General features: G+C 35.5%; 7 protein-coding genes and 2 long non-coding RNA genes across 14 annotated transcripts in view; 3 read left to right on the top strand and 6 right to left on the bottom strand.

Moving 5' to 3' along the window:
* The first annotated feature begins 1,011 nt into the window (after positions 1-1,011).
* Positions 1,012-3,937, top strand: LOC123867590. Its single transcript, XM_045909685.1, has 5 exons — positions 1,012-1,160; positions 1,560-1,642; positions 2,091-2,310; positions 3,050-3,322; positions 3,747-3,937. The coding sequence occupies exons 1-5, from the start codon at positions 1,125-1,127 to the stop codon at positions 3,912-3,914; spliced, it is 780 nt and encodes a 259-aa protein (XP_045765641.1). The 5' UTR covers positions 1,012-1,124; the 3' UTR covers positions 3,915-3,937.
* On the bottom strand, positions 2,975-5,450 carry LOC123867593 (3-oxoacyl-[acyl-carrier-protein] reductase FabG-like). Of its 2 annotated transcripts, XR_006796449.1 has the most exons (2): positions 4,012-5,450; positions 2,975-2,989 (listed from the first exon to the last, which is right to left on the bottom strand). XR_006796449.1 is itself a non-coding variant. In XM_045909690.1 (1 exon), exon 1 carries the CDS (start codon positions 5,003-5,005, stop codon positions 4,232-4,234), a length of 774 nt encoding a protein of 257 aa, XP_045765646.1. In that variant the 5' UTR covers positions 5,006-5,450; the 3' UTR covers positions 3,954-4,231. The 2 variants fall into 2 exon arrangements, 1 of the variants encoding a protein (XP_045765646.1); XM_045909690.1 differs by lacking the exon at positions 2,975-2,989 and having other exon boundaries at positions 3,954-5,450.
* On the bottom strand, positions 3,090-21,409 carry LOC123867601. The gene is made up of 2 exons (XR_006796452.1): positions 21,228-21,409; positions 3,090-3,173 (listed from the first exon to the last, which is right to left on the bottom strand). It is a non-coding gene; the product is annotated as an uncharacterized LOC123867601 (long non-coding RNA).
* On the bottom strand, positions 5,444-6,634 carry LOC123867594 (3-oxoacyl-[acyl-carrier-protein] reductase FabG-like). Its single transcript, XM_045909691.1, has one exon. The coding sequence runs from the start codon at positions 6,334-6,336 to the stop codon at positions 5,563-5,565; it is 774 nt and encodes a 257-aa protein (XP_045765647.1). The 5' UTR covers positions 6,337-6,634; the 3' UTR covers positions 5,444-5,562.
* Positions 6,732-8,960, bottom strand: LOC123867591 (3-oxoacyl-[acyl-carrier-protein] reductase FabG-like). Of its 4 annotated transcripts, none has more exons than XM_045909686.1 (2): positions 8,840-8,960; positions 6,732-7,586 (listed from the first exon to the last, which is right to left on the bottom strand). In XM_045909686.1, exon 2 carries the CDS (start codon positions 7,575-7,577, stop codon positions 6,804-6,806), a length of 774 nt encoding a protein of 257 aa, XP_045765642.1. In that variant the 5' UTR covers positions 7,578-7,586; positions 8,840-8,960; the 3' UTR covers positions 6,732-6,803. The 4 variants fall into 4 exon arrangements, with proteins under 4 accessions (XP_045765642.1, XP_045765645.1, XP_045765643.1 ...); XM_045909689.1 differs by having other exon boundaries at positions 6,732-7,582; XM_045909687.1 differs by lacking the exon at positions 8,840-8,960 and adding an exon at positions 8,768-8,802 and having other exon boundaries at positions 6,732-7,596.
* LOC123867595 (dnaJ homolog subfamily C member 8) lies at positions 9,960-15,610 on the top strand. Its single transcript, XM_045909692.1, has 6 exons — positions 9,960-10,179; positions 10,305-10,496; positions 12,235-12,363; positions 12,857-12,964; positions 13,757-13,891; positions 14,712-15,610. Exons 1-6 carry the CDS (start codon positions 10,129-10,131, stop codon positions 14,829-14,831), a joined length of 735 nt encoding a protein of 244 aa, XP_045765648.1. The 5' UTR covers positions 9,960-10,128; the 3' UTR covers positions 14,832-15,610.
* LOC123867598 lies at positions 13,427-19,902 on the bottom strand. Its single transcript, XR_006796450.1, has 3 exons — positions 19,893-19,902; positions 14,610-14,613; positions 13,427-13,546 (listed from the first exon to the last, which is right to left on the bottom strand). It is a non-coding gene; the product is annotated as an uncharacterized LOC123867598 (long non-coding RNA).
* Positions 17,807-20,588, top strand: LOC123867597. The gene is made up of 4 exons (XM_045909701.1): positions 17,807-18,000; positions 18,516-18,530; positions 18,972-19,083; positions 19,464-20,588. The coding sequence occupies exons 1-4, from the start codon at positions 17,925-17,927 to the stop codon at positions 19,582-19,584; spliced, it is 324 nt and encodes a 107-aa protein (XP_045765657.1). The 5' UTR covers positions 17,807-17,924; the 3' UTR covers positions 19,585-20,588.
* A 287-nt stretch (positions 21,410-21,696) lies between the features above and the next one.
* The window catches only part of LOC123867588 (forkhead box protein O), a 113,915-nt gene continuing 109,295 nt past the window's right edge, over positions 21,697-26,316 (bottom strand). The window contains exons 9-10 of one of the 2 annotated variants that reach the window (XM_045909682.1): positions 22,461-26,153; positions 21,697-22,416 (exon numbers count right to left, since the gene is read on the bottom strand). The gene's annotated coding sequence lies outside the window, so the exon portion shown is untranslated. Of the gene's footprint in view, positions 22,417-22,460; positions 26,154-26,316 lie in introns of those variants that run through there. The other variant, XM_045909683.1, reaches the window with a different exon arrangement.

The following is a 26,316-nucleotide window of genomic DNA, read 5'->3' as shown; positions in this document are numbered from 1 at the left end:
TATATCAATGACTCAATTTTATTAGCATGCTCTTATCAGTATTGACCTTGACGAAAATGGCTTGTGTTGACGAAGAAGGAACAATTAAGAAACACGAAGAAGGCTTTGCCTCATAATATTTAATTTCAAAATTACATGGACTCAATGATTTAAATAGGTACTTACCTACTTATACAATTCTTTGAAACCGTGTAATTTTAAAAATTGACATTTTTACGGAAAAACTACAGACACAAGCAGTTTAAAATATTCTCAAGTAATACAGTTAAATAACTAAACAGTCGTGTGACTATAATATTGTGGTGTAGGCGTAAATCATCATCATTGTCAACCGATAGACATACACAGCTGGACAGTCTTTTGTAAGAACTTCCACATTTCAGACGCCACGGTTTACCAGGTGCTACGGTTCCCTGCGACCGTTTCGAAATTCGAAATATTTTTACTCAATTAAACTTTTACAAGTAGTTTTGAATCGTCAAATGCATCTACCACTGGTTCGAAATGCCTTTCCGAAGAACCAGCAAGAAACTCGGTGGTTGCTCTTTTCAAGATTTGATAATATTATGCCATGTACCTATAAAAGTAATTCAAGTCCCGCGCATTGCTGGAGCGAGCTGCAGGTCAAATCCACGCTCAAAATATCATTAAAAATAAATATCATTTACATAATCTTCTATTGATTTGAGGCTAATTCGTTATTCGATTTTCAAACTATGTGACCTGCCACTTCTGCTTCGCCTCCGATGAGCTGTCGGTATTCTGGTTCTCCTATGGATCTCCTCATTTCTGATTAGATCATGTAGAAAAACTCCAAGCATAGGTTTAGGTACAGGTAGTAGGAAGGTACCTACTATTAGTAGTACATAGGTACCTACGTATATTTACCTGAAATGTAGGTAAATAAAGTAGATAATAGCTAGGTATATAGGTAGAACACTAATTTCGATCACACTGTTTTGTTTGCCTTAGATTTGCTCTTAATATTCCATGAATATGATAAGGTATCTATATTTGCTAGAGCTACAATGTAAAGAATGCATTTTGCAACCGTTTTCTATAAAAACCATGGAATTCTATTGTTCACCACCATAATTTCAAAAATCTTTCACTGTTAAATAAAAATGAAGTTGACATATTTATTTTTCTTCGTGAGTTTGGTGAGTTACCTACAATATTAATTAATTAACTTACCTATTTACATCTTAGTAGTAATCCCTGTTCACTATTTGATGTGAAACGTGCGGGCTAGTTGCACAGCGCATAATTATATTATCAATCGATTATTATTATCTAGGTTAGCAACTTTGGTTTAAACCGGTAGCTGGAGCCTGGATGCGTGACCGACTTGGAGTTCGAAGTTGGCCTACTCAAATCCCATAGGTACAACACTCTTAGTAGAATCGTATGGGGAAGGATCTGGGAGCTGGCCATATTATTATTCCAAGAGGATCATTACTGTGTGATTCAAGACAAGAGGTCACAACTTAGCATTGAAGAGGAGGAGAAAATTGACTGTTTCTAAATCAAATTATACTTAATTGTGTATTTTTTAACAGGTGTCTTTCTCTTTGGGGAATGCATCTGATCAAGCTTTGCTGGTGCGACACAGACGTCAGGTTGACTTCATAGGAAATACACAGTAAGTAACTAATTTAAGTGGTACCTACCTATTAGTGGGCGATGGAGGGAGCCATGCTTAGACTTTTTCTGCATGATAAAATCGACATTAGGAGATTCCTAAGAGAACCAGAGTAACAGACAGTGCAACGAACCCAAAGTGGCAATGAGCAGGACACATTATTTAAAAATCCATAGATGTTGGGGTCCCAAGTTGCTACAATGGCGATCTCGCCCCGGAATTTGCAGCATTCGCGGATGACCCACTGTGCCACTAGGACTAGGTGGACTGTAGAAAACATCAATCGAGTCGCAGAAAGCTGCTGGATTCAAGCGGCGCAAGACCGTGGCATGTCGAGGTCCCTACTCCCTAGCCCTACAGGAAACCTATGTCCTGCAGTGAACATCTGTCGGTTGACGATGATGAAAAATAAAAAACGTACCTACCTAACTACTTACCACTTTACCAGATCACTCGTCCAAGAATTAGCCCAGAATCTGCAGAAAGCTGCTCAAGATGCTATAGATGCTACTAAGAAGTTCAACGAAGGTCTACAAGAGCAAGCAAAGCTTTTCACGGAAAAAGTAGCAAACGACTTGAAGAGTTTAAGAGAACGTGTCAACAATGCCATCAACAGCTTCACTGACAGATTCACAGGCGCCGGAGCTGCAGTTCAAACTTGCATAGAGGTGAGTAAACTAACCAAACTATAAGTACCTACGTCTATGTTTCAGGGTAAAAACAACGTACTGTATCCTACGCATGAGTTTTTTTTTTAAAAACATACCTATACTTACTTTACTTAGATACTTACTTGCCGCGACTTGCGAGCATCTTCCGGACCGGTTTTTGAAATAAAAAGTAAATTGACCGATCCGATTTCTTTGCTTGTAAGACACACTTAAATAAAATTAATTTAGTAAAGAAAGATTTGCGAAAGTGTGTCTTTTTATTTGTTACCTTTTTAAAGCCCATCTGTTTAACCGATACAGAGGACGGACATAGGCTACTTTCTATCCCAGAAAATCAGAGTTGCCTCGGTTAATATGTTTAAAATCACAAATCTACGTGGAGAAGTTTCGGGATTGGGCATCTAAGTAGGTAGGTACCTAAATATCAATTAATCAATCAATACAACAATATTTGCTCTAAATGTAGGTTAACAAAGGTATTACAATTATTCATCACACCTATCACCACATATTTTGCCATGCGTGATGCAATGGCGTGCAAATATTGTATATAGATACCTAATATAAAATGCAAGTGCAATTTTATTAACTACATAGTCAAATAAGTCCATAATAGTCAAAAGTAAAGTGTAAAAGTTCGAAGATTAAAATTCACTTAGCCTACATAAGTACCTACCTACCTATTATACAAAACTTAAAATTCAAATCATTCAAAAGAAAATCCATTTACTTACAGAACTTTAGGAAAGAAATTGATGTAATTTTTACCGAAACCGTGGAACAATCTAAAGATTGTGCCGATGAGAGAATAAAGGAAATCGGTGAGTTAATCGAAAACCTCAAACTGCTCTCATCGAATGCTACGGGGTTTGCAAGTAATGCTGTGGAAGAGTTAAGAAATTGCCGACACGACAGTTCTGGATTCCTAGCTACTGGATCATGCTTTGGAAGCGTTGCTGTTAGAACTGAATTACAGGGAGCTGCATTCTTAACCCAAAGTGGATTATTGGTGAGTTTGTAGTTTATTCACTCTTGGTTTGAAGGTTATTATAGATATAGATTCTTTTAATATAATAATAATGTCAGAGAACACAGATGCCAGAAGGGTTTCCACAACTTCACAATCTATTTAAGAAGGGTTGAATCAATCTGTTGATCTAGGTGCATTTGTAGATTTTACGATCTAAAAGTTGAATGGTTTGACATGTTATAATAGAATAGAAATAGAAAAAAAATTTTTACTAATGCTCTCGAATCACTAAGTACCTAAATCTACCACTAGTTCAAAACATCGATGTTATAGTTCAAAAAGAAACTTCCTACCGAGAAGAACCAGCAAAAAACTCGACGGATGCTCTTTGCAAATTAACATTAATATTATTTTGAATCTTTTTCTAGTAATTTTCTTTAATAATAGTAATAATCATTTTCAGATTACTCGTACCAACTTGGCTCTGGCAACTTTACCTGCAGCACTCGAGGTTTGTGCTGGCACTCGTCTCCTTGCGGCCGGAGTAAACTCAGCAAAATTTGTGGTAGAAATCGGCACCTGCTCAGCCTCTTCGGTTTATTCTTCACTTACAAGAAATAAATTTTCTTAAAATTAAACGGCTATTAACTACAAGATTTTTCTTCAGCGGTATTATACAAAATATGAATCGAAGGTCAAAAGTATTTTTATTACCGTTAGATAGGTACTAATAAAATAGTTCCTTAACTTGGAATGATCAAACAAGGCATTAAAACAGAGGTTATTACAACAAACACATGTTATTTTAACCTATTCTTTTATATATTTTTTCAAACTTAACAATGTTAATATTATAATATTGAAAACGAAAATATTAATTTATCCACGACTACATCAATCAAAAAATAAAGGCATTCTTCCAAATATGGTAGCTGTATGCAATGATTTCTAACGAGGACACGCGGCTTGGCGACCACCGTCAACTGATAAACTCGAACCAGTAATGTTACTTGCTGCATCACTAGCTAAAAATGCAATAACAGATGATACTTCGTTAGGTTCTCCAATTCTACCAAGAGGATGAATTGTTTTACATTTTTCTAAATATGCCTTATACTGATGCTCTGACACGCTTCCTTTCAAATGTATACCAGTAATTATATCACCAGGATTTACAGAATTAACACGAACACCCTTTGAGGCTAACTCAAGAGCCACACATCTAGTGAATTGGTCCAAAGCAGCTTTAGATATACAGTGAGCTAGAAAATCTGGGAATGCCCTCAATCCGCCTACACTAGAAACATTAACAATATTTCCTTTCCTTCTAATGAGATACGGAGTAGCAAGCATCGTTAAGTAATACGGTGCACGAACATTAGTTTGCATGATATCATCAAATTGGTGTAACGATGTAGTTTCTATGGTAACAGATGCTGCTATGCCCGCGTTGTTAACGAGAACATCAAGCTTCTTAAAATGTTTAATTGTGGTTTCAATAATATTTTCAACATCTTTCTCGTTTTTGATGTCAGCAATGATTTTCAAAGGTACAGGTTTGTTGGAAGATATCTCTTCACAATTTTTGGATACCATTTCTAAATTTTCTTTATTTCTTCCAGTAAGTACTAAACTTGCGCCTAGTCTAGAAAATTCCCGTGCAGTTTCAGCACCGATGCCAGAGCTAGCGCCAGTAATGAGTACTACTTTTCCAGAAAACATTTTCCTACCTGTCTGGCAAAAAGTTTTGATTATGTTTTAAAATAGTAATATTTACAAATTAAATTCAGTGTCTAACTACGTTTTTTTTAATTTATGGAATTATTATAAATGAGAAACTTACTAGCTTAGATATCAACCTACAGCTTAAACAACTAGGTTTAGAAACTTGAGATTTAACCTCAGATCTAAACAAAATAGGAAAGGATTTAGAAAAATTCCAACGGAGTCTTTATAAGAACTTAATCCACGCGGATGAATTCGTGATATGCTAGCAAGTTATTAACCTAAAATCGATTATTTACTTGATTGTTCGTCATAAAATTGCATAAGGTGTTTTCACTTAAAATATCAAATAAAGAGGCGAAAGGCAATATGCAAATATGTTGGAAATGAGAGGTGCAAAGACAGTGACATACCTATTTACAAATTAAATTTTTATGATTAAAAAAACGAAAAACTTGTTTTAATTTAATCATTAATACAATACTAATTTAAATTACACTTTATTAATTGCAAATGCGTTAGGTATAAACGTAAATAAGCTGATATGAAGGTCTTCACTGAGGACACATCGCCTGACGACCTCCATCGACAGATAGAGTCACTCCAGTAATATTACTTGCTGCATCACTGGCTAAGAATGTAATTACAGATGATACCTCTTTTGTATCACCGGGCCTTCCTATGGGATAACTTTCTTTGCATCTTACCAGATACTCATCATACTCTCGCTTTGACATACCAGCTCTTAAATGTATGTCAGTAATTATAACGCCCGGGTTAACAGCATTTACACGAATTCCTTTTGGGGCTAGTTCAAGGGCAATACATCTCGTGAACTGGTCTAAAGCAGCTTTAGATACACAATAAGCAAGACTATTTGGAAATGATCGCAATCCGGCTATACTAGATACGTTAACGATATTTCCTTTGCTTATAATAAGATAAGGAGCTGACAGCATAGTTAAATAATAAGGGCCACGGACATTAGTTTCCATAATAGTATCAAATTGCTGTAACGATGTAGTTTCAATGGTACCAGTTCCTAAAATACCTGCATTATTGACAAGAACATCGAGTTTCTTGAAATGTTGAATTGTGGTTTCAATAATCTTTTCAATGTCTTTTTCGTTTTGGATATCAGCGATGATTTTCAAAGGAACCAATTTATCAGGAGATAATGCTTCACAATTTTGGGATACCATATCTAAATTTTCTTTATTTCTCCCAGTTATTACTAAACTTGCGCCTAGTCTAGAAAATTCCCGTGCAGTTTCAGCACCGATGCCAGAACTAGCGCCAGTAATTAGTACGACCTTTCCAGAAAACATCTTTGCTCGTCTGACAAAAGGTACCTAAGTACCTCGATCGTATAAACGTTACGTTTTATTATCACCAGCACTAATTTATTAGATGAGTAGGACAAAGTACGCCGTTCCCGTTATTTTACCGCTCCCGGACGCACTATATGTATTATCTATGCCCGGACGTTTTAAATCAACTACCTAGCTTAGGATGTAAATTATGAAAATGATTTAAATTGCAATTAATAAGAAATTATTAACCGCTCTCACTTATGAAATCTTTCTTACAATGATTTTGTAATAGTAACAAAATTATCAAAGAATTTTCATTTAAAATAATACTCGGTATCTCGTTATCACTACAGGTTATCAGTATCACTTATCACTGAAAAGTAATGTCATGTATAAATAAAACACATTAATATTATCAAAAGCAGTTTATATTGAGATAATATTGCATTCATTTTGCAATGCATTTTTTAAAACAGAAGGCTTTAACGAGGACACATTGCATGTCGGCCACCATCTACTGGTAATGTAGCTCCAGTGATATTGCTGGCACCTTCACTAGCTAAAAATACAATGACTGATGAGACTTCCTTTGATTCGCCTGGTCTACCAAGAGCATGGGTATCTGCACACTTCTTCAAAAATGCTTCATATTGTTCATCATCCATTCCCCCTTTTTTATGTAAGCCAGTAGATATAACACCAGGATTAACAGCATTAACACGGACACCCTTTGGAGCTAGTTCTAAAGCGACACATCTGGTAAACTGATCTAACGCCGCTTTAGACATACAATAGGCAAGTACATTTGGAAAAGATCTCATTCCAGTTACACTTGAGACGTTTACTATATTTCCTCTGCTCTTAACAAGATGCGGTGCAGCCAACATAGTCAAATGGTATGGACTCCGTACATTAGTGCCCATAACTCTATCATACTGTTCAAGGGAAGTCGTCTCTATTGTTCCAGATTCCAGAATACCTGCGTTGTTTACTAAAACATCTATCTTATTAAATTGATCAATAGTTGTTTTTATTATATTTTCAACGTCATCTTCTTTATTCATGTCAGCAATAATAAGCAACGGTTTCAGTTTATTGGGTGAAAGTTCTTCACATTGTTTAACAACGTTGTTAAGTTTATCTTTATTTCTTCCTGTTATCACAATATTTGCTCCTAATTTTGAAAATTCTTTGGCCGTTTCCGCTCCAATCCCAGAACTTGCGCCGGTGATAAGTACAACTTTGTTTGAGAACATTTTAACTGCCTGAATGAAATAAAATGAATGTGTAAAGTGGCAAAGTAAATATCAAGAACATACAGTTACTAAATAAAAAACCGGTCAAGTGCGAGTCGCACTCACACACGAAGGGTTCCGTACCATCCGTAAACGAAATAACACTTTAGGTATTTATTTTTTTATTTTTATAGCGGCCACTTTGAAATTTTTATTAAGATTTGTTGTTGTGAAAATGTACACTTAATGTAAAAAAAAATCAACTCTTTAACTATTACGAACATAGCCCGCTGACAGACAGATGGACGAACGACACAACGGATTTTCTCATAATGTGTATTTATTTCTGTTGCAGCGGCAACAACAAATAATAAACATTTCAAAATGACCGGCATAGTAATTTAAAAATTAAAGTTTATTTTCTCGTACTATGGTACAGAACCCTTTGTGTGCAAGTAGGTATAGCTCGCACTTGATCAGTTTTTTCCCAAAGAGAATATAATCACTACGTTTTTATTTTTTCCTACTAAACTGTGATAAATCCGAAAGTGTCCATTTGTACATTTATATATTACTAGAGGACGCCCGCGGCTTCGCTCGCGTGGATTTCGGTTTTTTTGAATCCTGTAGGAACTCTTCGATTTTCCGGGATAAAAAGTAGCCTATGCCCTTCCCCGGAATGCATCCCAAGTCTGTACCAAATTTCATCAAAATCGGTTCAGCGGTTGGGCCGTGAAAACGTAGCAGACAGACAGACAGACAGACACACTTTCGCATTTATAATATTAAGTATGGATTAGCTGACGCCTGCGACTTCGTCCGCGTGGATTTAGGTTTTTCGAAATCCCGTGGGAGCTCTGATTTTCTATCTCCATTCCGAATTTCAGCCAAATCCGTTTAGTGGTTTTTGCGTGAAGGAGTAACAAACATACACACACACACATATACACACAAACTTTCGCCTTTATAATATTAGGTATATATAGTGTGATTTTGTTAGGTAGGTAGATACTTCTTGTCGCTTTATAGGTAGGTAGTAGGTACATAGGTACTTACCTACTTACTTATAATATTTTTACTTAATAGCATAATACTACTATTAAAAGCACACTACCTACATTAATTAATGAACATGTTAAGTACTTAGTTAAGTACCTACCTACCTACCTACTTTTTATCCCGGGAAAATGAGTTAATTACCAAGGACAATTAAAAATCTGATTCACACGGGCAAGGTCACGGGCAAGTAGGTAAGTAAATGAGTAGGTATTTTAAAAACGTACCTAGGTTGCGTAGTATCTAAAATAATTAATTAATATGCACAGTTACAGGCAGCCACGCAGCAGTGTGACTTTTTTGTGGAGCCTGTGTAAGTAATCCTACTCTATGGCCTGTGGCACCACAGACCAGTAGCCTGTATAGTGCGTTTCATCGAATAGTACCTATGGCGTTATGTTGGCTCCCCTGTCTGTTGGGTGGTCATTGGCACCATATTGGCATGAGAAGACGCAGATTTTGTTTATTTTCATTTGATTTTCATTTCATTCATTCAGGAAAATCAAATGAAAATAAACAAAATCTGCGTCTTCTTATGCAAATATGGTGCCAATGACTTGGACAGACAGGGGAGCCAACATAACACCATAAGTACTATTCAATGAAACGCACTATAGCTACCATATAGACCAGCCTGTAGCTACTGTGGCACTCACAGACCAGTAGCCTGTATAGTGCGTTTCATCGAATAGTACCTATGGCGTTATGTTGGCTCCCCTGTCTGTTGGGTGGTCATTGGCACCATATTGGCATGAGAAGACGCAGATTTTGTTTATTTTCATTTGATTTTCATTTCATTCATTCAGGAAAATCAAATGAAAATAAACAAAATCTGCGTCTTCTTATGCAAATATGGTGCCAATGACTTGGACAGACAGGGGAGCCAACATAACACCATAAGTACTATTCAATGAAACGCACTATAGCTACTGTGGCACTTGCCGAATATTGCCACTTTGCTGACATTAGACCGACACAGAGTAGTACAAAAATGTAACCTGTTCTATGGCCGTGCTGTATCGTAGACTGGTATTAGTTATCTGTGATCGTAACTATAATGGCGGCGCAAGGTATATTATAACGTTACTATCAAAACAGCAAACAATAACACTCCAGCAAGTGTGTTGACTTGTCAACGCTTTGGCAGCACTTTTCTTTCGATCCATTTGGCTGCACGCCAAACACTGTGTATACAAAGTACTCTGTGGTGTTTGCCGATGCTTGCTGTATGTTTGCTGTTTGCTGTTTGTTGCAAGCATGTAGATTCACCATGATAGCAGATTTTCTATTTTTACGGTGGTCACACTTCCTATCTCTACATTATTGATGACATTTTGACTTTTGTTCATTTTGTGTGTCTTTGTCTTTTGTCATTATGTGGTCAATATTCATTAAATTCTGTGAATAGATTCTTTCAAAACTAAATTACTCAGTCTACTAAACTAAAAAACAAAACTGATATTGATTAAACTGTACTGCAAGATTAACTAATGCTGCAATTTTAATCTTTTCGAAAATGTCGTCCACACCAAGTGGGAAAGAATCGTTTGAAGATTTCTATTCAGAGGTTTGTACTGTAACCTACTTCATTCATACCCTTAGTTATCAATTCAATAAGCAAGCAATGTTAGCGTTTTGGCGTGAATATGATCAATTTGAAAACTTATTGTGTTTTTTATAATTCGTTTATAGGTTAAGGAAATTGAAAAACGAGACTCAGTGTTGACTCCCAAACAACAAATAGAGAGGCTACTTCGGCCTGGATCGACTTATTTCAATTTAAATCCATTTGAGGTACTACAAGTTGATCCAGAAGCATCTCTAGATGAAATTAAAAGGAAATACAGACGGCTATCCATTCTTGTGCATCCGGACAAAAACATTGTAAGTTATTTTAAAAGCATGGTACCATACTAATACTTAACATTATTAGGAATGACTGTAACCATTTAGCTGCAAACATTCTCAGTTTGTGCCGATAATTATTACAGACGAATTCCTTTATTAAAGGACTTCGTCTGTGTTGGTGTTAGCTGGCGGGCGTGCTCTGCCTTTTTGGAGTGTTTTTTTTTTGTTAAAACTGACTGGAAAGCACTCTAAGGGGGTGCCGTGCGTATGTCGGCGAGCGCCGGCACAGACGGGGTCCATACTTGTATAGTTTAACTAACTTGTTACAAATAACTACAAACTTGACATTGGCTAATCTTTGTAAAGCCAGACGAGAATGTACATAAAAATAAAGGTATTACAGTAGAAAGTTGTGTGTGTGATCACAGCGACACAGGCTACATAGATACTTATTGGCGCAGTGTTTACCTTTTGACACCTTTGAGCGTGCTTCTAAATGGTGGACCGTTATCATAGTTATAATATAAAATCTGAAAATTGTTAGAAAGAATATTTATAATAAGGTTCACTCCTATGTTTCCGCTTTAAAAACATCTTATGTAGTTATTGAAGAAAATCCAATCCTTCTTGCTGAGACGGTGTACCCGTCAACATTTGGTTTTTATCCACAGATGGTATCCTTGGTAACCTGTGGCAACCTGCACTACTCATTCATTAGGTAAGGGCTGCCTTGCGATAAAGGCGGTGTGGCAGAACTACTGCACCTCTTAATAATATAGTTAATTTCTATTATGGCATCATATAGGTTGTCAATTAATAAAATTAATCATATAGGTGGCCAATTAATAATCTGAAAATACTTAGTTACTTGATAAATTATGGTTAAATTCATATAATAATAAAATTCAGATTTTGATTGGAGCACAATTTGTTGTTTGCCAGAAATTAATTTTCCTTAAATTCAAATTCAAAATATTTTTATTCAATTAAACTTTTACAAGTGCTTATGGAACAGCCATGAAATAAAGTTGTGCAGTTGCAAAAATGCTGCACTTCTCAATGTAGTTAATTTATATGTGTTTCTCAATAATGTATTATCTGCAATATATTTTTTATTATCTAATATTACACAAAATATCAAGGAAAATTGTATACTATAAGTATGTTATCTGTCACAAAAATTTTAATGTTACTCACTTAAAATTATTTCAAACTATCCTCTGGTGCTATAAATGTGCATGGGAGGTAGTAATCACTTAAAATCAAGTGACCTGTGCCCTTGTTTACTCACTATAATATAATACATAATGTATAAAAGAAGTGTTTCTGCAAAAAAGGCTAGCTTCTTTACCTCTTTATATTGTTATAGATATAATTTTAAAATAGTGCTAATTCAGCTCTGGTTAATCTCTAAACTAAATTGGCTTGTGAAAAACTAATGATCTATCTTTTTCACATGTTTCCCGTGGAAAACGAGCATTGCTATTTGAGTTGACGTATTATCAAATTAACTTCATATAATATTGTAATAATTGTAACTGTTTCTCACAAGCTGTAAGGATCCTCTGTTCTTTGAAGGGCCAAGATACTTTCCTGTGATAAAAAGTAGCTGCCTTTGTGTAAGTCCCTAAAACTGTAAGCGATCTTTATGCTGAATTTCATCAAAATCCGCTCAGTAGTTTGACAATGAAAAACAAACAACCGACACTTAGAAAAACTTTTCATTTATAGTATTTCTTAGTATGGATTATAATAGTTTGCGTTTACATTTCAGGATGACTCCGAGCGTGCCCAGCAGGCGTTTGAAATAATAAACAGGGCTTGGAAAACTTTGGAATGTGAAGACACAAGAAAAAAGTGCTTAGACATTTACCAAGAGGCCAAAGAACGGACAGAGCATATGGTATCTATATAACAAGCAAATTATAGTTTGCTGTATTACTTACTAGCTAGCCGTTTTGTATTATGGTGGATGAAGATTAAGCTGGGCTGTTATTCAATATGTACAACAATACTGAAAGCTATTATGACAGCCATAATAACAAATGCGTAAATCATAAACTCTAGATTCAGGACCAGAAAGAATTCTGAGCAATCTGATCAGAGACTTACCATTACTAAATTTTAACATTAAAACTATTAAAAAAATTCATTTGCTATTTTACAAAGGTAAATTTAAGAGTAGTGGTAGGTATGATTTAACTTCATTCGTTTTTATTGTTGTAAATACGCGCATCAAGCGAATATGTTACTTTATACACTGCAGTGTGAGACTATGACACATACACAAAGTTCACACTCTTTCTTCATACTATATTAGTAGAGATTAATGTCAACTAAAGTAATTTAGAACTAAGTTCAGGTGGCTTCTATGGATTGTGTTTTTCTATTTGCAGATTGAACAAAAACGTAAAAAGCAAAAGAAAGAGAACCGGACAGCTGAAGGCATACCAGAAGATGACCCTGACAAGTATAAGCATGCAGTTTACGTAATGACTATGAAGGTAAGGCAAGGACAGACACACTTAATGTAATTTAAAATGGTCAATCTCAGTAACTTTAGGTGCCAGTCTTGAGCATAGTGCTTAAAGTAGAGTAAAATTAAGAGTATTTAATTCATTTTCCGACTTTTTAGCAATATTTAAAAAAATGATGCATAATATAAATTTAATTTAGAGAAAGCCACCAGAATCGACGCCAATGTGGCTATTTCTGTTCACACACAACACAATCTCTAAATTAAACTAAATTGAGAGGTTTAAATTTAGTGCATTTCCACAGCGAGCATTATGAAAGGGATAGCAATAAGCAGTAATAAGACATGTAACTTAGTTTAGAGAGTGGGTACTACAGAATTCCCACACTCTTTTACATGACCCATTTAAATTGGAAATGTATACCCAAAGAGTACACTAATCATACTCTCAATATAACCATAGGCTTCAAATTTAATGATCGTTATTATTATCGTTAAAACCTTCCGAGGCGGTCCAGCAGCTTGATGTCAAGTACGTAGATTTTTGCTTGAGCCAAGCATGTTGACCGTTTACAATGTTTGCTTGATGCTCGAGTCAAGCATTTACATGCTCTGTGATTGATGCAATTTTAAATTTTTGCTTGACAATCAAGTATGAAATGAGAAAAGTGCCTCTTTCTGGCTCAAGCCGCTTGAGCGCATCAAGCTGCTTGGGCAAGCTAAGCAAAATTATGTGCTTGCCATCAAGCCGCTTGATTATCCCGGAAGCCATGGAAAGATTTTCTCTGGAATCAGGGTATGTTTATGGTTTACGTTTTAGCTGTTTGCCGACATGGAGCGCAAACGCCAACACCTCGAGACTCGAGACATGGAAGAGAGGAAACGAAAGCGTGAAGCGGAAATCGAACAAGAGGAGCAGGTGTCACTAGAGAAAGAATGGGCGAAAAACTTTGAGGTAGATACTTAACCTATTATTTTAAACTAGCTTATGCCCGTGACTTCTTTGAAGAATTGAAAAGAGCAACCGCCGAGTTTTTTGCTGGTTCTTCTCGGTAGGAACGCCATTCCGAACCAGTGGTAAATTATTTTTTGGATTCAAAAGCACTTGTAAAATTCTACTTGACTAAAAATCTATTCTATTCCATTCTATTCTACTTCGTCCGCATGGACTACACAAATTTCGAACCAATATTTTAACCCACTTACGGGTCGAATTTACAAAAATCCTTTCTTAGCGGATGTGTAGTCTGTGCGTTGATAGATCAGTCAGTCACCTTTTCCTTTTATGACTGAATAATGCCTGCATGAATTAGTGTAGTGTTTTTCCGTCTCCAGGATGCAAGCTATCTCTGTACCTACCAAGTAGATGATAGCCGAAACTTCGTAAATGTGGATTTAATTTTTTTTTATTCTGTGGGAACTCTTTAATTTTTGAAAGCCAAAAGTAGGCTTTGTCCTTTGCTGGGATGCTAGCTATCTGTATACTATCATCAAAATCGGTTAAACTGTTAAACCATGAAAAGCTAGTAGCCATACTTTCGCTTTTATGATTTAATATTGGTAGATATAGAGCATAACTGAGTAGGCTCCTGCGGTAGGGGAGCGGTGCGGGAGGGTGACAGTTGTAAAGTTGACGAATCACTGAGCTCTCGCGTCAAGTCATCACACCGCACTGCTCTATTACCACAGGAACCTATTCAGTTAAGCGTAAGTCTTAGCCTGTAGTATGGATTCTAAAAATAATTCTAAAATAAAGTCTTTTCGGTAATTTTCAGGAGTCTCGACAAAATAGGGTCGACAGTTGGAAAACATTCCAGTCTGGTGGAAGCAAGGAGAAGAAAAAGAAGAAGATTCAAGGCTTCAAGCCTCCCAAACCCAAACCTGAGAGCAGATAACTGTACCTCAACGTTTCTTCAAACTATACGTTATAATTACCATGTTATATGCCTAAAGCCCTGGTCAGTGCGTGAAGTCAGTGACTTCAAAGCGACTCCTAGAAGTTGTAACCGACAGTTGCATCAAAGATACATTATAAAACTCCAGATTCCGTACGCTTGTGTTAAATATGTGTATAGTTCATTAAAAATGAGTTCTCACGCGCCTATGGGTCAACTGTCATGACAAAAGTACGTTTCACCTTTAAAATGAAGAAAATCGTTCTTTTGACATGGTATTTGACACAAAAAGTTAAAATGGCGCGTGAGAACTCATTTTTTACGCATTATATGTGACTTTGACTTTGCCTATGCCAGTCGTTGTCATAAATTTACATATTCGCCATTGGGTTCGGCTCGCCATTCGCTGTTTATGTTATTGACTGACAGCGTCACTGTGCGTGCGAGATGAGACCGGAGACGAATGTGTGAACAGCGGCGTTGCCAAATCATATGTGGCGATTCTACGGACGAGACCCTGAAAAGGTACGAAAAGCCATGACGCTACTGCGCTGGGTGCCGCTGACTACATTAAAAAACTTTAAAAAAAAACGGAATCGATGAATTTGGAACTGTGGATATAAAGTTAGAATTGCTTTGTCGGTTTTTTGAGGTGTATAAAAATGTCTTGAGCATCTTTGAAAAATGTACGAAAATAAGACCGAAGGTACGAACATTACCTAAAAATTGGCCAAGTGCGGGCAGGACTCGCACACGAAGTGTTCCGTGCCGTTGTACAAGAAATAACACTTTAGTTTTTATGGCGGCCATTTTGAAATTTTTTGAAAAGTTGGATATACGAGCCAGGTATGTTCGGGATCCTTCGAATAGGAGACTGATGTCTTCAGTCTCAACACATTAGACTATCACCGCTTTGCGCTTGAGTCGATAAATGTACCTTATTGATTAGGGGTATGGATTTGCGCTTGATGCCTGACCAGGGCTTAAGAATTTAGGAAACTTAGTTATGCCACATAATGAATCCGTTCGCATGTTACATAAAGTACCTACAACTAAAGTATAATAAGACTTGACTAATTCCAACGTTTAGTTTTCAAGACACGAGGAATTTTGTATAAGAGGACGAATCACCTATACTAACGATAGGTGTAATTTAGTTATACATTTTGTCGTAAGAGCTCGATTGGGCCTAAATGGCTGACCGCTGAAACGTCTCTTAATTAAATTAAATTAAATTAAATTAAATAGTTAGTAAAAATAATATAGTGGCCGAAAAACAATCATAATATCCATACTAATATTAAAAATGCGAAAGTGTGTCTGTCTGTCGGCTGCCTTTTCACGGCCCAGCAGTTTAACCGATTCTGACAAAGGTACAGAGTTAGCTTATATCCCGGAGACGGACATAGGCTACTTTTTATCCCGGAAAATCAAAGAGTTCCCACGGGATTCCTAAAGACCCATCCGCTCAACCGATTAAATTTTAAATTTGAATACAAAATCATGTGAAAACATGACGTTTTACAACATACGAAGCGGATTACCTAGTAGTGGGTAGCCTTAATTCATAGAATCTATTAATTTATAAGGTCTCATTAAAAATAAAGATTAAGTAAATATTAGTTTGGGTTTTTATTGTAGACGTTATTTTGTATTAATGTTTACGCTAACTATTTGACATTGCTTTGTTCGTGTAGACTAAGGTTAAAATCTATAAGATAGCACCTTGATTTTACTTAGACTTAAGGCATAGTTAAAACGGGACAGACATATTATGTACTCTATATAAAAGTCTCGTTTTAAGTTAGTTTTAAGTCTGAGCAAAGTCAAAGTACGCTCTATAAATCTCAGCAAAGATTAACTGAACTTTGGATGCGAAGTTGTATCATACGTTAACGTATGAATACTGTGCCCTCAGTACAAGATTTTACTTCTCACCAATTTTGATAGTATTCGAGAGTCGAAACAAAATAATGTCAAAATAAAATAGACTTAAAAGAGTCTTGATTTAAAGTAAGAAATTCAATACCATTGATTTTAATAACGCAACGTTTCCGCTTGGAGCGCTGGCTGTGTATGTGCAAACTTGAGCATTAAAACAGTGTACTTAAGGGCCATTTTACTTTACCGCTAAAGTGTTTTGACTCTCAAATATGTACCATCAACTGGTACCCTGCCGCACCGCGCCACTTCCGTAGGAGCCTCCTCAGTTATGCGCTATACCTATACAATATACATCACATCGAGTGCTAAATCATCAGGTGCACCTTTGTTATAATACCTATTTACGATCTTCCTACTGATTCACTGAAATAGACATACAAGTGCGCTCTCACAGGACGCTCACTGCTTAATGGTAAGTTATTCTCTTAAGTAAAGCATTCTACTCACGACACTGCGGCAGGGCCGATTTACGAGGCAGTCGGATTGGGGCAATCTAGGTTGATCCCTACATATGGGTCTGCTGCTATCGAATGCATATCTGTTCCTGCCGCCCGATCTATAAGGCGATCTAGAATGACCATAACACAGGACATGTTTAGAAGGCAATCTATCATCTCCACTTTTTTATCCAAAATCAGTCCTGGCGCAGTGTCGTGGGTAGAATGCTTAAGAGGGGTTTCTCCGTCACTCGCTCCATACAAACGTAGTTCCAATTTTATTTGAATCAGACATATTCTAGAAACTAATATCTATGCCTGTGGTTTTCCAGATTTCTGTTAAAATATTCGGTTTCAAAGTTACGCGGTCTTAAAAATTCACATATAAATCTTTGAGCTCCTGTAATTTTGAAAGTACACATTTTTAGAAAAATCTAAAACACCACATGCACAGATATTAGTTTCTAGAATATGTCTGCAAAATTTCATTGACTTTGGTTGCTTAATATTCAAATGAAATTGGAACTACGATTGTATGGAGTAAATGACGGAGGGAGCCCTGTTAAAAGGCATTAGAGGTGAGTAAGAAATTGGAATAATAATAAAACCTACACGTACACCTGGCACGTTGTTACTCATGTCAAATAAGTTAGAAAAAAATAAATTCAAAGATGGCTTGTTTTGGGATGTCAACTGATAAAAACAGAGCAAAATGCGCTCAAAATTAACAGCTATTTATAAAGGGTTTGCAAGATTATCGGAAAACAGAAAATTAGCAACAAAACCAAGTTAGTCCAAAACAATTTATTTGAAAAAATATATCGAATTTGATTCCTCCGTAACTTAATCAGTGTCGCTATTTCGCTTTTCAAAATGGCAGGAATTACAACATTTTGGAACTAATACTACGCGTGTCCTGAGTGATAACTTGAGGTCTAACCCGGGGACGTTTTTATTCTGTGCATAGAAAACGAAATAAAATTGAAAACTGAGTGCAAAGTGTAGCGGGTGGATAGTTCAAGGCAATTGTTGTAAACTGCACTGCATTTTTGGTGCAAAGCATTCTGGCCAAAAGTGAGAGTATGAGCCGATTATAGTTTGCAATCAGTACATTAGCTGTCAAACTGGTGCTCGGCCTACTGGTCTCATGTTATCGTCCACGCCTAACATTGTCTATTTATACCTAACTATAGCCTATGCCTATACTCAAGTCTCAAATAATACTCAAAGATTCTGTATTGATCTATGTATAAGTAATAGTTTTCTGAAGAACCTCCCTAAATGAATATTGTTATCATTTCAGATTCTTCAAAGGATGGTACGTTTTCATTTATCATTCATTTGTGACATACGTGGATTCAGTGACTAGGCATTCAACTTCTAAGTTACTGACAATGGGTAAAACTGTATCTTCAACTTAATTAACCTCGATCGTACCTTTTTTATTTTTTAAGTAGCTAAGGTACCTACTCTAAGGAATAAGCTGATATTCTCAAGAAGCGTAACGCGACGCATGTCTATTAGAGTTTGGCATTTTATATGAAAACGAGCAAGCCCGCCCGCGGCTTTGTTCCTGTGGGAATTTAGAAAATCTATCTATTCCTTATTTAAATTATAAAAGGACCCAGGGTGGTAGGTAATAATTAGTCTCACAGTTCTATCAAACCTGTCCAGAACATTGTAGGTTAACCTAGACTTTAAAGCTTTCGTTTTTATTGATTTTACCTAAAAACTTGATTAAATATGTTGTTTTTATTAGGATATTGCCAACCTCACATGAACGAGTTGCCCGTGCCCTGTGGACCATGGGATCCTTGGTACCGAAAAAAACAAAGCTTTTATATGAAACATTTCGCGTTCGGCTTAGCCTGGTATGAAAAAAATATTTTAGTAAGATTAGGTATTGCTAGATTTCGTTTAGTTAATTAGTATCATCATCGCAATATCAGCCTGCGAACGTACACTGTTGAACATTGAACATAGACCTTTCAGGTGAGCGTCACATAGGTACAGTGCAAAGTTGTACAATTATAGTAGTAAACAAAATTCTCATTGAAGTGAAAACTTCTTTTGGCGAGGGAGATTTTGGGATGGGTAAAACTTCAAGCTCGCGTCATGGACATGCTAATTTTATCAGCTTTTAAAATTTTCTCCTTAAAGGTGTTAAGTTTCAATTTTTAATGGGAGTGCCAAGTATGTTTAAGTTTTCCATTCTGTCGGTAGTCCCCACTGATCGTCATTTTCTTTCCAGGTGGTTGTTTTCATTTTTTATGGCAATTTACACGGACAGCATATACCTCAATTGGTCACCGCCCAGGTTCCCCGCCCCTCCCAGCGACATGGTTGAGGAATGTGATGACTCTGACACCTGATGTACATATCCATATCGACCATCATTTTGTACTGTTTTTGATACTGAAATATGGTTAGAAGCCAGCGTCGATGCCATTATTACGATCGTTCCTTTTGCGCTATCGTCGAAACAGATCAAGCATGTACCACTCAATTTTACTGTAACCTCAACCAATAAGAATGATTGTGACAACCATCAGTAATGCAATTTGGAAGCTATAACATTTATAATAAGCGATTTTCAAACCAAAATTGCTGCCTCCATTAAAGCTCCCTTTAGCTCAATCCACTTAAATTCAATACCGTTATAATAGGTATTCCTATGTACTAAGCTTGATACACTACTTATAAAATTTTGAAGAACTAGGGACTATAACTAGCTAGGCATAAGTTGCTTTGTTAGACTGTAATCTGCCAGGGGTAGTGGAATGACAACTTTTCCGACGTAATGATCACGTTGAACTGAGCTAGGTGCAATGCAAATGTCAGCATAGCCAAGTGGAATTCCGTTCTATGTGTGCCTATCTAGTTACTTACTTATTATTTATTGAAGTTTTAAGGGAGCGCCATTTTTCCGCACCCAAAACGCGCCGACGAAAAATCCCGTACGAACGAAAACGAAAAAACTATTTTTTCGCTTGTTTCTCGGAATTCTGCTACGTTTGTCCCTAGGTAACCTTAGGGCTTGGGATAGCAAACGGTAGGTACCTACCTGTAAGTAGATATGTACTCGTATTTGCTTTAAAAATAGGAAGATTAAATAACACAAGGAGATCCTGATAGTCCATAAAGAGAGTCCATACGTTTTTGGTAGGTATCTCTATTTGAACAAAATACTTTAGGTACTTTGGTGCACGTGTCATGCAGTTATTTATAAATCCAGATTTTATTGGAAGTAAGTAGATAATATTAATTATTAACTAGGTATTATTGATGAATTGACCAAGGTATCGGCATTTTAGAGCGCACAGTGAATTCTATAAGTAGGTAGGTACCTACCTCTAGTATAAATGAATTATTGTATTTAAGATTGATTGTATTTAAAACTAAAATATATTTTCGTCCTGTACGCACTGTGTTGTCATAATAATATAATAATAATTGTTCTCTTTATTGAGTTTTATTTGTAGATAGATATTTTTGTACAGACTACCAGTTCAGATAGCTAGATATTTTCCAAAAGGGATTGGTTTTCCTATATTAATGGCTATTAGGGTCAGCGCAGGCCGAGCGAGGCGACTGTAGCCGAGGGCGGAAAATAGAACCGCAGCGCGGCGAGTGGCGTTGCGTTAACAGGGCTCTCTCCGTCACTCGTTTCGATTTCAAAGTTACGCGGTCTTAAAAATTTTCATACAAATCTTTGAGCCCCTGTAATTTTAAAACTACATATTTTTAGAAAAATCTAAAACACCACAGACACAGATATTAGTTTCTAGAATATGTCTGCAAAATTTCATGGACTTTAGTTGCTTAATATTCAAATGAAATTGGAACTACGATTGTATGAAACGAGTGACGGAGAGAGCCCCCTTAAGGGTAGAGACTAAGCGCGCCTAGTGCTACGCACAGACATAATAATGATCTATAGGTACTCTTTCTACGGAAAGAAATTAGTATATATAGGGCTCTCTCTGTTTCGTCATGATCCCATGCAATTCATGACAGACGAAAATCTCAGTGGATGTTAACTATTTTGAGACATCAACCAATAACAAACGAAACAGTGTTTTCGAATGTTTTGTGAAAACATTTTCGAATTGAATTCAAATGTTTTTGGAAAACATGTTTGTGATTGGTTGGTGACTCAAAATGGTTTACGCCCACTGAGATTTTCGTCTGTAACATTTGTATTACCTTATAGAGATTTGAATTGCTTGCCTTATACTTCCGCTGACGGAGTAACGAGGTGTTGCCGGTCCCTTGTGCTCCGTCGTCAGCGGTGGGAGGAGTGGTGGAGGGTGGAACTTCGTGAGGTTTTTAGTCGGTAGGAGACCTACATAACTACTGAGTACTGTGCTCCCCCGTAGCCAGTGGTATCCATGACAGATTTTCCTCACCAAAAAAAAAGGCATACTTACAAGACTATATATTTTAACGGTTGGGTCAATGAAGGATTGAAATAATACTGCTGATGAAATTTTGAAAACAATATCAAATTTATTACATAAATAATATTTATGTACTTCGACAAACATGTTTTCATCTATATATTTACATTTAAACACATAATTTTCCTATCTTAACTAATTCTTTGACATTTTGTCTTAATATTGTTACATTAAAATTAAGCAACCAAAAAGAAACAAATTTACTGCATAAACATAATAAGGCAAACATAAAACTTTAACGTTGTACAAAATAAATTACCTACTAGATGTTTGTGGGGTACTGTCTTGGCCCCAGCCACCAAACTCAAAGTATAATATATCCTCAACGCATATATTTTCAGAGACCCTAGTGTAAGTTTTCAAGTTTATTAGAATGATGTTCAATAGATGTTCAATAACGTAAGAGTAGGTAAGTAAATCTATCATTTACAAACGTCGTGATTTGACATCTCCATACTATGGCAGATTAGCGTAACTCGAGTGTCACGTTTTTTTTTTACTTAAAAACTTACACCCAGGGCACTGGAATTTCATAGTTTCTTGATTCTGTCAAATGTGAACATAATTGTTATATTAAAATTAAGAAAACGTTTTGTGGGTAGACAGATAGATAGAATACCTACCTAATTAAAGAATTTAAAACTACAGATCAAGGTCTATTTAGGTAAATCAAATTTAAACAACCATTTTACAATAATTAGGTAACTTCATTAATAATAAATTCTTGATAAAAAAAAAACAAAACTACAAGATAAAACAACAAATGAGTTGTGAAATATAGCCCTTACCAATACACTGCTTAACCACATAGCTTTTTCAGTAAGACGAAAGTGAGGCATATCAAACCATGAGTGCAGTGGTAGATTCTTTTGGCGGTTCAGAAGCACATGTAAAAGTTATTTGAATAAAAAAATATTTTTATTTCTATTTCATAATTGCAATTACATTGCAGAAATGGCATACAAACGAGTATAGGGTCATATTTGGATCAATGAAATTGCTCAGGGGTCAAGTATTTCTGTGTAGGCCCTAGTTTTGAAGTCAAAAGCGTGACTTTGGGGTAAGGATAGGTAGGTAATTTATTATCTCGCATCGAAGATGATCAGTTAATTTGCCAAAATTGTATGCAGATGTCAAATCAGAACGTTTGATCGTCCGTTCCTACTGCGCATACGTACGTGCGTGCGTACCGTATGTATACGTCACGTCAAAGAGTTACACTAGAGTCTTTGTTCTGCAACAACAATGTGTACAATAATTTTCTAATCCTCAGGTAGATGTTAGACATATACCTACTGAATTTCTTACGAAACGCTTACATCTACGAAGCACGACCATAGTGCATCTTATACCCAAATGAAATTGAACTTATTTTACGGTCCATACTAATTGACCACACTGATTGACATCAATCTGCTTATGAAGTAGACACTTTCTTACTTAATATTACCTACACAAAGTCAACAACCATATGATATTATAATTAACTAACATCCTTTCTATGAGATACCGCCAAAATGGGCTGGTCATTCTGTGCTTGTAGAAAACATGTCGATCCGGTTAGAAAGTTTAGAGCTAGACCAGTAGGTATAACTAGGTAGGTACCTATTTAGCAGGACACTAGAAGGCTTACTATATAAGATATTTTATGTAGGTATAGCTTATGTACTTATTAGGTAGCCCGCATTATTTTTTGGCGATAACTGACAAAATATTTTTTGAAATTTAGTTTTTTAGTCAAAAGATGGCAGATTTCGATTCATAAAGGCCTCAACACGTAAATTTATTATTGTACCACAGAATTTGGTTACCTCTTATAATTTCGATCTAGCCGGATCGACTTATGTAGGTATGTACAAGTACATATATTTTTAACATGCCAATTTTCATACACTTTTTTATTAACCATTATTTTAGTAATAATATTTATATAATACATACTTAATATACAAAATTACATACACGTTTCATTTGGCAATGGCTATAACGAATAATAATTATAAAATAAGAAAAAAATACTACGTCGAACATTTCGACGAGCGACTTTAAGTCAGATAAGCGAAAAAATACCTAAGCGTCAATTTTCTACCTAAGCTTTTATAAAAATAAAAAAACAACAAATTTTCATACGTATTCGATGTCCCAATATTTTTTTTTCGGTTAGGTTTTTACGTAGCATGGTTACAAGTTACAACTTACATACTGCATGCCGCAATGCCATTTCCTAATTGGTACGAATTAAAAAAAATATGAGTAAAGAAAAAAGGTATGAAAGCATGCTTTTTGAAATGGTTATGAAATACATTATCTATAGCACCAATGTCAGCTGCATATACGTTGTTGGTATTAAATAATATAAAGCAATGTTTACATTATGTATTATGCTGATCTTGTGAGATGTAAAAATCATACCTACCTACTTAGGTAGATAGTAAAACATCGCATGGTGAAGATAATTAGCAAAATCAATTAGTGCTTCTAACAATATGTATATGGACGTCAAATATTACAGCAATTGACTTAATTAAATTCACTAAATTGAACACTTAATGGATAAATCTATCACAAACAGTCCACTGAGGTAATTTACAAGTGAACTCGCTTTGCTCGAGTAATTTTATGGTTAGCCTTCGTTGCTAACTACGAGTAGTTACTAGGTATAGTTAATCTACTGTACTTAGTTGACGAAGTAGCTTATTCGAAATATTTAATATCTGGGACTAGACATCTGACTATAAAGGCTTTTGTTTGTGCTTCCTTACGTAGGTACCTACGCTTATATTATTTATATAATAGGTATCGGTTTTTTTCGAATGCTGCTTTTGCACCACAGCTATCACAACTCGTTACTTACATGGTGCCGACTGGTTATTCACAATTTAGTGCCGTTCATATACGTATAGCTATTATAATTAAAATTACCTAGGTACCTACCCATTTAATTTTTTCATTCCTACATAGACTAAATACGTACCTGTGAAGAAAATAACTTTTTAAAATATATTTGTCGAGAATAGGGAGCGGTCGGTCACCTCAATAATTTAGCTCCAAGGTCCGAATAGATTTTGAATATGAAAACTCTTTTTATTAGGCTGGTGAACAAAACTTCTGATCAAATTATCGTTTTCTTCAATCCAGACAGTCTTGGCACACTGAATACAAATCTGTACTCATTTCCATGCCAAACCACTTTAAAAACTGTTGTAAAATTTAGTCTGAAGTAAGTGATTTCGATCAAAACGGTACAATTATTTTACTAACACCTGTAATTTTTTTGTTCAATTACACCGTTTTGTTCACCAGCTCAACTACCTGCTGTGACAAAGATAGCAGTTAAAAAATACGTTCTATCGGTCAACCCCTGGTTAATTGATTGTGAGTTGTGACCTTTTGGAGACTATCGTGGATGTTGTAAATCATCACCGACAGTCATAAATTGACGTTGTAAGTAGGTAATTAACTGTGTATAAAAAATTGGCCGGCAATTTAGACTATAGGTACTATTGAGCAATATGGAACTAATATATGGCGCACGCAAAATATATTTAGTTATTAAATTAAATTACTGGAATTATATTTTAAAATTTTACGATATTATAGTTATTAAGATTAATTTTTTCTACTGAGTCCGCTCATTATGAGAAATCGCAAGAATAACTCAGTACTTATCCTTATAAAAATAAATGTACTTAATAGGTATTTGTTTCATTAATAAATCATACCTTATTCTTTTTAAACTAAAACTTCCCGATTTACCTAAGTTATAATATAACTACGCAAGTTGTACTCGATGACATTTACACAAATATAATCCTATGAATTATTTACTTAAAAATATAAAGTATAACATTGGCCCGCACGAAATCGTTGAAGAGGCATTGAAGTACATCGATTTTTAAAAATAGTTTAAAGATATACAAAAAATAATGGCAATGGTGCGTGAGCTTTGGGCTCCATGATGTAACGAGAACTATACCGACGGGTATGAAAATCAGTCTAAGTAAACTGCACTCATCATTATTTACATACCTACATAATAATAGTAAAAGCCAATACACACTGGCGACTAACCGCCCGGCCGATTAGTTTACAGTGTGCTCTAATAACTTCGTCCATATTACTGTTAGTCTACAGTGTGTGAAGGCTCTAATAACTTTGTCCATATCACTGTACTTGAATAAATTATCAATATTCATAGTAAAATGTAAGAAACTATAGTCTATTTAGCACTTCTTTGAAAAAAAAATCCAATCACTTTCCTACGAAATAAAATACGCGAGGTCACAATATCTTTGAATATTTTTTTAGTCCAAAAGTCTCTCATTCCTTGTAGCATTTAATTTTTTCTTTCAATAAAAAGTTTTTAAGAAGCACTTTGTTTGCAGTTTCAATTTGCACTGTGACGATCATTCTTGTCTTGAGAAAATTGAATTCACGTTCCAAATTGTCCTCTCCTGATTGTTGTTTATATTTCTTAACATCTGAAACAATTAAAAAGATTCATTAGGATTTTTAAATATACTTATAATTAAAGGTGTTTTTGAAGCTATAAAACATTCTTGATTATCTGTAACCCTTTTCCAAAATAAAATTTTCTATAAATAGTCCTAGGTATTAATTAACTCTATTGCAAAATAATAATAA

The sequence above is a fragment of the Maniola jurtina genome, chromosome 8, assembly GCF_905333055.1.
Source record: "Maniola jurtina chromosome 8, ilManJurt1.1, whole genome shotgun sequence".
Taxonomy (NCBI): Eukaryota; Metazoa; Arthropoda; class Insecta; order Lepidoptera; family Nymphalidae; genus Maniola; species Maniola jurtina.
Note: the sequence above shows the minus strand (reverse complement) of the source record. Positions and strands in the feature narration are given on the sequence as shown.

What these genes read in the sequence shown, in the direction of transcription:
- LOC123867590 (XM_045909685.1), top strand. Translation starts at nt 1,125, where the DNA reads ATGAAGTTGACATATTTATTTTTCTTCGTGAGTTTG. An exon ending in GACTTCATAGGAAATACACA is followed by an intron (nt 1,643 to 2,090) that starts GTAAGTAACTAA and finishes CCACTTTACCAG; the next exon opens with ATCACTCGTCCAAGAATTAG. An exon ending in CAGTTCAAACTTGCATAGAG is followed by an intron (nt 2,311 to 3,049) that starts GTGAGTAAACTA and finishes ATTTACTTACAG; the next exon opens with AACTTTAGGAAAGAAATTGA.
- LOC123867593 (XM_045909690.1), bottom strand. Translation starts at nt 5,005, where the DNA reads ATGTTTTCTGGAAAAGTAGTACTCATTACTGGCGCTAGCTCTGGCATC.
- LOC123867594 (XM_045909691.1), bottom strand. Translation starts at nt 6,336, where the DNA reads ATGTTTTCTGGAAAGGTCGTACTAATTACTGGCGCTAGTTCTGGCATC.
- LOC123867591 (XM_045909686.1), bottom strand. Translation starts at nt 7,577, where the DNA reads ATGTTCTCAAACAAAGTTGTACTTATCACCGGCGCAAGTTCTGGGATT.
- LOC123867595 (XM_045909692.1), top strand. Translation starts at nt 10,129, where the DNA reads ATGTCGTCCACACCAAGTGGGAAAGAATCGTTTGAAGATTTCTATTCA. An exon ending in TGCATCCGGACAAAAACATT is followed by an intron (nt 10,497 to 12,234) that starts GTAAGTTATTTT and finishes TTTACATTTCAG; the next exon opens with GATGACTCCGAGCGTGCCCA. An exon ending in TTTACGTAATGACTATGAAG is followed by an intron (nt 12,965 to 13,756) that starts GTAAGGCAAGGA and finishes TTTACGTTTTAG; the next exon opens with CTGTTTGCCGACATGGAGCG.
- LOC123867597 (XM_045909701.1), top strand. Translation starts at nt 17,925, where the DNA reads ATGCGCTCAAAATTAACAGCTATTTATAAAGGGTTTGCAAGATTATCG. An exon ending in TTCGCGTTCGGCTTAGCCTG is followed by an intron (nt 19,084 to 19,463) that starts GTATGAAAAAAA and finishes TTTTCTTTCCAG; the next exon opens with GTGGTTGTTTTCATTTTTTA.